The 12,128-nt window shown below is 41.7% G+C and overlaps 1 protein-coding gene across 1 annotated transcript; it reads right to left on the bottom strand.

Annotated features, from left to right (window-relative positions):
• Positions 1–3,764: 3,764 nt before the first annotated feature.
• LOC135488279 (popeye domain-containing protein 3-like) lies at positions 3,765–11,706 on the bottom strand. The gene is made up of 7 exons (XM_064772824.1): positions 11,591–11,706; positions 10,204–10,478; positions 9,457–9,646; positions 8,921–9,043; positions 7,974–8,232; positions 4,759–4,924; positions 3,765–4,538 (listed from the first exon to the last, which is right to left on the bottom strand). The coding sequence occupies exons 2-7, from the start codon at positions 10,469–10,471 to the stop codon at positions 4,444–4,446; spliced, it is 1,101 nt and encodes a 366-aa protein (XP_064628894.1). The 5' UTR covers positions 10,472–10,478; positions 11,591–11,706; the 3' UTR covers positions 3,765–4,443.
• Positions 11,707–12,128: the final 422 nt, after the last annotated feature.

Genomic DNA, 12,128 nt, shown 5'->3' with positions numbered 1-12,128 from the left:
TTTCATCGCACGGCAAGCCTAAGCTAAAGCAACAGCTTGCATGCGTCCCAGGGTAAAACATCTGGACTGTTGGTTGGGCGGCTTGAACACAGAGATTCGGTCAAGAAAGCATCTAATTCCGTCTAAGTTGAACCACACACACCCTATAGAGCTTCGCGATCTCGGAGCCTTGAGTGTCAAGATGTCAAAGAAAGGTACATATTGCAAGACTTTGATGCGGGCTTTGGTGAATGCATATTTCCCACCGTGCCCTTTGCCTTCCACATTCGGCCAAAGAGCATCGGGTGCCACCCACAGGGCTAGCATCCTCTCTGTCCATTTTTGTACCCAATGGATCTGTCATTGGGGATGCTAGATATTCATTCATGTCACTCCAAATGACAAATATTAGTTCAATTGTAATATACTACATGTGTTGTTGCTTATTAGCCTTTCTCGTACTGTAATGACTTTTCTCAAGAATCTCCATTAAAATGCCCAATTAAGGCTTTTGTTAGTTTAGTACTTAAAATGTATGTCGACGAAGGATATTGCACTTCTTATAATAGAGACACGTTAATAATTTTAGCATCTCTGCTGTAGTAGCCTAGTATACGGCTGAAGTAGCCAACATGTGGTTCAAAATAGATGGCTGAGTTGGGTGTGGCCTAGTTTATGTACTGATACACTCGTATGCGCTGTATATATGTGATCGGGATAACTGAGATGAAATTGGCAAGATCGATGACAAGATCGATGACACACATTCCACTACACATTAGTATTCAGTTTAGTTTTCATACAGCATTCTCAGACCACGTATCCATTCATATGATATGATATGATATTAAGGGAAGACCACAAGATGATTCCCCAGTGACAGGTTGTTGCCGCTGACATGACAGCATCTGATATGGAATCCTGTATTCATACAACGTCACTGATAATGGTTAGTCAAATGATATCATATCATATCATATCAACATTGTGCAGACGACGCCTTCTTGAAGGTCATTTCCATCAGAGTGTTTACCATAATCGTCTCCTCAAAATCTCTTCCCTTCGAAGGTGACCTCAACTTCAAGGTTGCTCATGGGAAGAGTGTCTTTCTATCAGGCTTCCTGGGGAGCGCGGGTACTTCAGTTTGACATACATGTGGTTTCCCTTCTTGTCCCAAATTCTTTCTACCACAGTCTTTCAACAAAGTGTCAGGGAACGTATGGTCTCAACATGAAAGCTACTGAACTATTGAAAGCTTCTGTTCCTACTAAGAATTAGAGGCATTCGTCATCATATCGGACCTTTCTCTCTCATTTGGGGAAGAAATCATGCATTTGAAGGATTCTCTCAGCAGAAAAAAATGCATTACTTATATAGTGCTCGGATGTATATCATGTTGTATATCATGTTATACATCCGCGCTTTGTGGTACTAGCTCTCAGAAGGCCTTGAGAAAGCGATCTTGTCACTGGCTTTCTAACTGTTCTTGATCCTCTCTGTTGTGTCTGTTGAATCATCTTGAAAATTTGCCTTTTAGTCGTTTGGTCCCAGTTTTACGAGTCGTTTTGAAAGAGTCGTCTTCTAGCCATGATGTAACAGTCTCCATATCCCTTATAGATATCTAAATACTATCGATATGCAGCAAGTCTTCGACAAATTAAGCCAACCAATACCACGACAAGGAATTAACCAAGTGGATTTTTTTAGCAAATGAGTCTAGCCTTTCTTCACCTATATGTTCGGAGTCGTGTTAATTGACTTGGAAGCCATAAAACATCATATATGCCATCGTGAAGGTTCCCAATCAAATGTAGTTGTATTTCGTATGAATTTATCGAGCACTTAATTGCCTGGCCTATTCAACACCCAAGCCCATTAATCAAATGTTCTTGTTGCTTGCTATGCACCAGAGGGCACTTATTGTTTTTGATGAAGATTGGATACAAGACTCAATGGGTGTGTGCTGGCTGAGGACAAGTTCATTTCTCCATTATGAATGTTTACTGAGGAAATGTGGTTTGGCTACTTTCTGAACAGATTTGAATTGCATGATGTTGGAACTGAGTGCCTGGCATGCCTATATAATTGTCGCATGTTGATTGGCTTGTATGAAATATCAGGAGGTTGTGAAACAACATCTTCCAAACATTTTGAACTGTCAACAGTAATCGTGGTGAAAGAAGTCACTCAAAGTAGATATATATTGTTGTATACATAATTCCATTGAAGCCGTCATGCTGGTGCCATATACTTAAAGTCTTGAAAGAATAAATTTAATTTAACTTAAAATGCAACTCTTTGAAGCTGAATATGGAACGAAATGGAAAATATATTTCATCGTTCCCGCAACCAAATCGTCTTCTTCGCTATTACTGCTTTCGACAGCCACTTCTACATGATGTGAACAACAGCAGCTGGCATTCCCCCTTGCATTTTTCGGAATAACATCTTCAGTTATTTTCTCCCGAGGATGCAATATTTCTTTAATGTTACGTACTTTCTAAGTGTATTGTCCTGGATCTTGCAATCTGGGTCTGAGCATCACCCTTGGCCCGGTTGTTCAAAAGCTCAAAAGTCACGTTGTCCCTAACGGCGTTATCTCTTTCAGTTGACCGATTAAAACGTTCACATAAGGGATAACGTTGTTTTGAACAACTTAGCCCTGGAGAATCAATTCCAGCCAGCTTGCCAGAAATAATTAATCAGGCAGGGCTTCCAACTGTGAAAATAATCTTAATTTATGCAGTAAAAGCAGCCTCCAGTTAATGCATATTTTTTACTAACTTGTAGCTTTGACAGCAAATAACCATCATGGTTCCTAGCCGGTGTGTCATTATTTTAGAGACCCATTGATAACCAGAAGCCAAAGTGATCAAACTAATTTCATGATAAACTCACAGCCTTTTTCTATATTAAATTTTGCTAATTGGTATTCCATATTTATGAGTTGGTGCCTCGGAATTAATAAACCACTCAGGGGAACACCGTCGAGAATTTCATTGCAAAGCATTTGAAGGATCAAGCTGTACATCTGTGTGTGATTCCCTCTGTGAATGTACGGATAAATATAACAAAATAAATCTGACATGGATTCGAATGCAGTTGATGTTGTTGTTCATCCCATCATCTGATGCTGTTAACCATTTGTGGAAGCCTGTCGCTGGCAGAAGTCAGGTGAATTCTTTTATGAAGATACTCTGTGCATTCCAATATCAATGTTACCCAATAAGTGTGGTGTCCTGATGTGTACAGCTGCACATCATGGGCGGCTCCACTCTTAGAAATGAAGGGTTTTGCGCTTTTGAAAAACCATGAAAACGGAGATCCGATGGTAAGCTAGCGTGGGAAGCACACTTTAATGATAAAGCTAATACAGGCTATTAGTCGCATGCATAATCAATTGCTATATCCAATATCATCCCGATCTTGGTGACTGGATTGGTTCATATTGCACGCCCTGCTGGATAATAACAATTGACCTGCGGTTTAGTTTTTGGCGTATCCTTTGCGGTTGAATAGGAGGCCTTACCTTAGGGAGTTGTTACCATGAACCCGAGCAACACGACTAATTGATACGTATATGTGGCTTGTCATCCCAAGGGGGAAAACTGGGGTGAAATGTAAATAGATATATCAAACACCGGGGCAGAGCCAGACAGGAAACCCATAGATTCCAAATATATTCTCTAAATAGCATTTTGCTCGCTCTGCTTGAAGACCGCAAAGGAATGACTGGTTAAAACGCCTCATTGCAACCTAAAATAGGAAGAGAACCAATACTTCCCTAACTTTCATGACTATTTTTATTAATTTACACCTCTCCCGAGTGGTTCGTAGAGAGTGCCATAGTCACAGATTCAGTTGATCAATCTACAATGAGTGTCGGATATCGCTGTCACTAACAATTGAAGGGTCTTTTCCCCAGGGGAGGAGCCCGTTACCCTGTCCGAACGGATGCAGCTGTCCTCGGGGTATATGACAGAGCTGCATCGAATGCGAAATCGATTAATGGAGTTACTGCTTTGATTGGCGATTTTCATTCATCCACACACAGTGACAGAGAGAGATGGAAGTACGACGGAAAAGAAAACCGACGTGGACGTATGTTTAACATATCATTTTATTCTGTTTCTATAGGGCAGCTAGAAAACTTAAAATAATTTGGTCAGAGTGACAGCTGCCAGTTCAAAAATAGTCTGGACTAAGACCCATCCGCACAGCGAGACAACTTCATTGTATGCGGTAACATACCCACGACAAGACCAAGTAGCCCGTGGCTGGGCACAAGTCCCTCCTCAATCGATGGCAGTAGTTCATAACACTTTACCGTCAACATATCACAGCCAATATTGTCCGATAGCGAAAAGCTGATCAGTGGCCCAGGCTTAAATCCGACACTTTCATCACCGCCAAGACTGTGCATCACAGTTCTATAGCTCTCAATCCATAGTTTCATAACAATCCTTACGTCATCTCTTCATCCGCTTCTTTAGCCATTGTGTTCGTTTGGCCATTCGGGCAAAACACTGTCTTCTCGTCTATTGCATCTTCAAACACGCCTGAAGTAGAAAATATTAGTCATTAGTGTCTGATGAATAAAGACACGGAAGGGACAAGTTGCAATTGGTAGATTGGACCTATACGTTAGACCCCAATATTTCGATAAGATGAACATGTAGATGATCACGTTGGCCCTACTCGGTATACTAACTGTCATGCGTTAGACCCAAAGATTTAGATGTGATTTAGATGATCATGTTGAGCCTAATCGGTACTCACTGTCATCCTCTTGTGTGACCCCCATGGTCATTACTGACTCTGGACACTGGCTGAACAGGGATGGTGAATTGAGATGTCTGATGAAGGATGCTCGTAGCTCATTGGCTGACATGATGGATGTTACACTCGGTAGCCGTATGTCCATTCGTGACCCACGTCGTTTGAGCTGGAACATTTAAGGAAGTTGTTGGTGTTGATAATGAGAAGTATAATTGACGCTTGGTTCTGCAACAATATTAATCTACACTGTTCTGGTGATATCATAAACCATTCCACACTTCATCGCAAAGGAAGACAACATCATTAGATTGAGTGAAACAGGGCTCGGCAGTCGCCACATATGCTATCTCACTTTCTCTGAAGAAAAGAAGGCTTTTTGGCCTGTCATCTGAGGAGCTAATGATAATTCGCAAAACCAATACTGAAAACTCCTGGACGAGACTCCAATCTCTGAAGCACACTTGGTCCACATCGAAAGTACAAAAACTGAAATTGAATTGCTATGATGGCTGGTGGTTTTTCATCATTTTACAAGAATTTATGGAGTCAGGAGTCATTCATCGAATCACGCCAGACTATTTGTGTAAATCACAGCGTGGTCAGAGGCCAAGAAAATCAATTTGCCAGTGTTATGACAAGAGCAGCCTTTGCAAGAACATGTTCTCGTTACGCAGTGATTTTTGAGTTGGAGGTTTTTTTACAAGCGGATTAGTTGCGAGAGCTTGCAGGGCTTACATTCCGAATGCAGAGGTCTGGTGTAATGTTTTTGAGTGTTTCTGTTTTTGAGTGTTTCCCCTCATTGTTTGGGAACGCTCAAAAATAGATTGACGAGTATTTCTGTGTATCCCCCCTATTAAAAAGTCATGGTCTCTCTAGCTGCCTATTGTTTGGAAACACTGAAACATGGGGAACAACCACAGATGTTACACCGGCCTCAATCCTTACATGACACAGTATGACGTAGGATGACGGAATGGAATTGAGGGCTCGACAAACAGAACTTGGAGCTAGTAACTGGAGCACCTTCGTCATCATCTAAAGGGATTCAAAAGGAATCCTACCGGCAAACTGCCTCACGTAATCTAAATCCTGGCCTGATCTGACCTACACATAAAAATCAAAAGCATCACAGATTCCAATCTTTGCCAACACTTAATGCAACACAACCTCGCTAATTCGGATATGCATGACACATCGTACATCACAAAAGCATAACAATTTTCTTGTCGCAGATTCCATGTTTGTAGACGATGCATTGCTTTGAGGAATCCATTAATCTTCTGATATTATCGATTAAGTCTGGTGGAGCATGAAATAGCCACCCACATAGATCCAACGTAACTCTCTAATTAAGCCATATATCCCAGACAGTGGATGGATCAATAACTTAATTGTATGATTTTGCCTGTACTATATTCGGCTTAACATGTATTTGCACTTCGAGACAAGATTTGATGAGATTTGTATTTGAATCTATATATCATCAAGCAAATTTTACTCTAAGACTTGCGGTGTTAATGATTGATTATCGATTATGATTTATCAATAACATAGCAGGACCAGTCTAAAATAAGATCAGTGCCTGAAGACCTCCAGGGACATTCTAATGGATCCCATGATACAATCTTATCACGCCATTCCGATGGACATCAACACTCCAACTATATAGACTCTATTCAGGTTATCCCTGGAACTGATCTAAAATTTACGCCAACATCATGACAACATGTTCCGTCAGGATCTGTCGCCTCACACTAGCTACATGTAGGTGTTCACAGCAGAGCCAATAAGTTTTGCGCAAGTATCGGAACCTTATGGTAATAGACCAGTAATTGACTTCTCGACAAGTGGAAAATCCTAACGCTTGAGTGCCAAAATACCAAATTGCTTTGCATATTGTCACACAGTCTAACAATTTGACAGTCAGAAGATATCCGCCATCGGGGTCATCATGTTGCACTTTGCGCTGAGTTCGACCATGTCTACATCTTAAAATCAGGCTTTCTTCTCCTTCGTCATATACAAAATAATGAAAATATCGACAAGCGGATTATATTGAAAACTACTTGTTATGCCAGGATGCCTTGTCTACTGCATGCCTTTACTGGCAACGTTCATCGTGGTCATGGTATGAGACATGATAGATCGCCAGTCAGAACGAAACAACTGCAATACTTTATTTCGTTCTCCTTCAAAATAATGCTCTGACCAACAAGAACCGAACCAATGACGAACTGACTTGATTCAATCAGAGTCCATGAACGACTCTGATTCAATTAAGATGTGAACTGCAAAAAGCTTAATAGTTAAAGTAGCAACTCCTGGAGTGATTTCATTTCATAAATAAACGAACACTTCAATTACAATTGATTGATTACTCGGAAAACTGGGATGAATAAAGACAAACAAATCTGGATCTCATATCGCAATTGGTTTTTCTCTTCGCGATAGAAACGTGGAACGATTATTCGAGAATCCACTCTGCTGAAGAAGCCATTACGTTCAGTCCACACTCATTGACCCCTGAAAACAGCAGTTTATCTTGAGAAAAAAACTGCCGGAGATCGAAAGGAACATTCCTTTGCCGTCGCCGAACACTGACCGCGCTGTAAATGACATTGATGTTCTATTTAGTGGTAAACACTCCAAATTTTACATCAAAATGGCGAATCTGGCAGCCATTTTGCTCATATACGTGTAGGTCTACATATTTGGGAGAACCAGAAGTGAGCCAGTAATTCCAGTCATCTCATGTTTGCGTTTGCCTCCAAAAGGTGAAACTTGCCCTGAGCAGATGCCCAAGTGGTGCTGAGCTCGTCAGCTATATGAACGGTATGAGCTGCAACGATATGCTCCAGTATGAGCTTTCTTATGCTGGATAAAGAATTGGGTGGAATTGCACTCGGCAACAAACTGGCAATAGACAAGCCACAGACAACAGCTGGTGGATTTAGCCGGAAGTCCTCTCAAGATAATGATGTCAGACACAAGCTTTGAATAGCTTCGATCAATACATGTCTACTGGTCTACAATTTAGTGGTAGTTCTTTCAGTTCGATATCTGCTACGAAAAGCGATAGCTTCAAAGACAAATCTTCGGGGCAGAATTGGTTCGAGCAGCTCTTGTCAGAACCTGACGAAAAGATACCCATGTTTTGGGCCCGGTTTTCGAATGGTATGCATGGTCTGTAAAATCTGCATTTAAAACTTTCCTACCTTGTCATTGAGTGCATATAACTTGTTAGCAATGTCTCTACCGATGATTGTTGACATGATTTGGGCGAGGTACTGCTCCTTAACATACAAATCATGTAGGGCCTCTCGCTTCCAATAAATGTAACGACAATGGGATACAGCCACAATGGACACTTGAAACTTCTCCTCGCCCGTTCTTGTTGATTCGAATTCTGGTGAGTCGAAGAACTCTTTTGGTCTAATATGATGGAGTACTTGGTTTTGAGAAATTACCTTTACACTGAAACATCAAGATATCAAAATATCAATGCGTTTTAATGGGGAAATCGTGTTCACCAGTTACTCTACCCAGTCATGCCAGTGGCACTCTATAACATCCCCATGCAGAGTTACCAATTGCGCTTGTCAGAGACCTACAAAATAACGACTACTTATTTCGCAGATGAGTTGTCCAATCAGGCAAGGATCCTTGTTCAGCGAGTTGTCGCCAATTCGGGGAGTTTTGCCGTTCACAATCACAGAATCGTCTGCGCCCCTCATGCCCAAGTCGCTTCTGTCGTCGCTAGAATTAATACGAGTTACAAGCAGTGTATTTTCTCAACTCGTCTTTGCACAAAAAGCGTTTGTCATTCATAGGAATGTTGTTTTCATCGATGAACGTTTAATTTGCTCTGTCAATTGGTTTAACACCACTTGACAATCGATAAGATTTAGCGAGATATCGCACATTTTTTTATGATATGTGTACAATGCTGCACATTCGATCATGTGTCGGATGCCGTGGTGTCTCGATGGCATAGTCGAATCGGGGAGTTTCGAGGGGTTGTCGCCTAAATTGGGGACAATTCTCCGAACTAGCAACAAATCGCAAAACAAGGTTTCTTGTTTGCTTGTTGACGGGTATGAAATTGGCGAAGAAATGGTTCGCTATCTATCAAGTCTTTACTAAGGGGTAGTTATCAGCTTACTTTCCTGATATAAGCAAAGCTAGTCTATCAGTCTTCGTCATTTCAGCTGCAGCATAACTAGCTCCAGGATTCAGGTTCAGTAGGGTGGCGTATTCTGAGCTGGTCAGCTTTTTAAACAGATGTCTGGAGAGGAAAGACAGTAAAGTGACATGCCATCGACGCCTGATGATGCAAAAACACAATTTTTGAAGTTATATAGGTCCACACCTGATACCACAAACCCTGAGAATTGTATACGAGGCTGTACGGGATTCAACGTTCAAACCTATCTTTTCCTTAAAGTATTCTTTCCTCTTTTTGTTGGCCACTTTCGATTTTGGCAGCAATCTTGGATTTGAGGCAAAAAGCCAGAGTCCAGGATTTCCCACCACTTGGAAGTGGCTTTGTCAAGAAAAGTGACAATTCAGTTATCAAATTTTAAATGGTGACCTGTCAGTGCAAGTGCTCCGATCAGTTTTTAATGAAGAATTGCGTAATTAATGGATAACAGTAACAGTTTTGAATCCTATCATTCATCAGGGTTGTCAAAAACATACCTTGGAAACTTCAGAGGTTGGAATATGGATTCATAGATTTCTTCTAATTCCGGTGAAAACTTGACAGGTCGGAGGCGATAGAGGATTGAGAACATATGAACAGCATTGATGAGGAGGAAGGCGAAGTTCCACGAGAAGATGTCAGGAGCGCAGAGCACCACCCAGGCCCACGTACAGAAAAAGAGAAAACCTAGAAGCAGAATGTCATACCGGGGTTAGTGACATGAATTTTATTGACATATAACATGAAGATCTGCCTCAGATGACGGCGAACCATGAAATAAACTTGTAAAAAGTGTCCTCAGTTTTGGTTGGCTGTTATCATCAGCTTTACTAACAATCCATCCATTCGGTTCTTTGATCATGATACGAGGCACAAAAATAATCCCAGGTTGACAAAGGGAACATGCTCTTGTCATTTCTAGCGAAAATTTATGTATAGAACAGGATACCTGGTTACTATGGCAACACTAACATCAAGCATGTTTTGCATCGGTAACTAGGAAGCAGGGACTCTGGTTCACAAATCTTTTGTTTGAACTAAACACCAGGGAATGCGTACCCTACCACTGAAGAACTTCTGCACTTTTATATTGAAGTTTGTGCAAAATCATTTGTTATATTCATCCCAACACTTTCATGAAACCAGCACATTTTCATCAATCTTACCAATTTTATTGAAAGATTTATTTACAATAACAATCATAATCACCTAATCAGTACAGCTTTGCATGAACAGTGACTTACCAAGGACGAGAAAAGAGTGTAGAAAGAGAGCGCCGTATTTACTGTTCGTGGGTAACATAAACGCCGCCAGCAGCCCCATATTCCCTAACTGAAACAACATGTGGTTTGGCGGGTACCACCCCTCGGTGCAAATCTCCACGATTTTTAATTCATGCTTGGTGAGTGCAGTTGCGTTTACGTCTTCTGTCTCGTTTGTGCCATTGGCTGCTACGATGATGTTGGCGAGGAGTTCGGGAAGTAATGCCGGGAGGCTAGAGTTTTCGGCCATCTTGACTCTGATAAGACAGAAATTTTAAAGGCATTGATTATAACTAAACTTTGTTGCGAAGTTTGTCTGCCACCTATATAAACTCCGGGACCGGCCTTGTCTTTTCACCAAGAGGAAGGACAATCACAATGGATTACATGGGTGTCTAGCCACGTATATGCAAGCTCACTAAGATACTTCTTGGCGGAACTGAACAGTCCAAGATCTGATTGAGTATAACGTGTTTCCCTGAATTTATCAAAATCCTTGCTCCTGGGCCTCTAGTTAATTCGATAGAGACCATTAGACTAGCGTCCGTATGTGATTGGTCAAAAAGTGCTTTAGAAAATGACCCGCACGACGACCCCCCCCCCCCTCGCGTTTGTATCCGGACGACATGGTGGTCCTTACACCGAATAAACTAAGGGCCAACTAATGTTTGTAATCCGGGCGATGTGCCTGCAACCGGCTATCCATGATAGTGATGCCTCACTAGCCGTCTTCTACTCCTGTACGTTTGCATTCGCTTGATTCCAGTTACCATGGAAACAGGGCAACGATTGCTGCTCAGTGATTCAGGGAATAATGGCAACGTATTTTTTAAATTTCTATTAGGGTATAGTAAGCATAACGGAAAACACCATTCCGAAAGGCCTACTCATTTAGCGCAGGATTGGTCGGGATTGGCTGACCTTTCTACTGTTTGGACAATAAAACAGCATTCGTCTCCAAGGCAAAAATCATGTTGTAATCTCAAATCAGGTGTAGAAGTATAACTTAAAATAAAAATTAAGCACCAGAATTGTGAGAATCTATTGAAGAGGGATATCCTTATCGTCCCTTGCCCCTGAAGCTTCAAGATGGGGATAGATCCCCGATTACGGTAAGAAGCTATAGCATTGGTGTGGTGATGGCTCGCCCAATTTGTGCAATTTTTTTTTATACGCAGTAATATTGAGTTAAGAGGCAGATAAAGATCGGCCCCCCTATACGAAGGAGCTAGCTTAGCTCGTAGCCAGATACTACACTTCAAAGCTTGTGGATATAAAAGCTGTTCCAGCCGCTCACTAGACGTAATATTTTTCCATGTTCTCACAACAAACATTGGTAAATGTCAGACAAAAATGACAAAAATCCTACCTTATTTTAGGCCGATGAAACACGTGTACGCCTTCGCGCCAAAACCTCCGTTGAATCTGGGTGATAACTGTGTAGTTGGCTTTTAAAATTCGACCACCAGCCGTCGATATCGCAGTGTGATAAAACGGACCTGAGACGAAACGTAACGGGGAAGATCGATACTGTTCTACATGTAGGCGCATCGCTTTGGGAAAGCGTCGCCAGAGATGGTGGCGAAGTGAAGGAAGTCATTATGCACATTGGTCTGGGGTCCGAACCAGCCACTCTCGCCCATCTCGGCTGACAACTAGGCCTAATTTTCCCCTCGGCAGGGGAGATAGCAGTTTTGCAGACTCAGTGGGCAAGCCAGTGATGGTATGATGTGACGTTTTTGCCAGTCTTTCCTTTTCTGAGTGGTCCCCTCATTGTTTTGGAACGCTAAAAAACTGAGTGACACGTATTTCTCTGTTTCCTCAAAGACTAAAAAAAGGGGAAGAACCGGCAAAAACGTAACACCGGTTATCCAGGTTGTAAGTTCAGACACGTGTCTCATGATATC

Source organism: Lineus longissimus, chromosome 5 (genome assembly GCF_910592395.1).
Source record: "Lineus longissimus chromosome 5, tnLinLong1.2, whole genome shotgun sequence".
Classification (NCBI taxonomy): Eukaryota; Metazoa; Nemertea; class Pilidiophora; order Heteronemertea; family Lineidae; genus Lineus; species Lineus longissimus.
The sequence above is the reverse complement of the archived record's forward strand: the minus strand, read 5'-3'. Positions and strand labels throughout refer to the sequence as shown.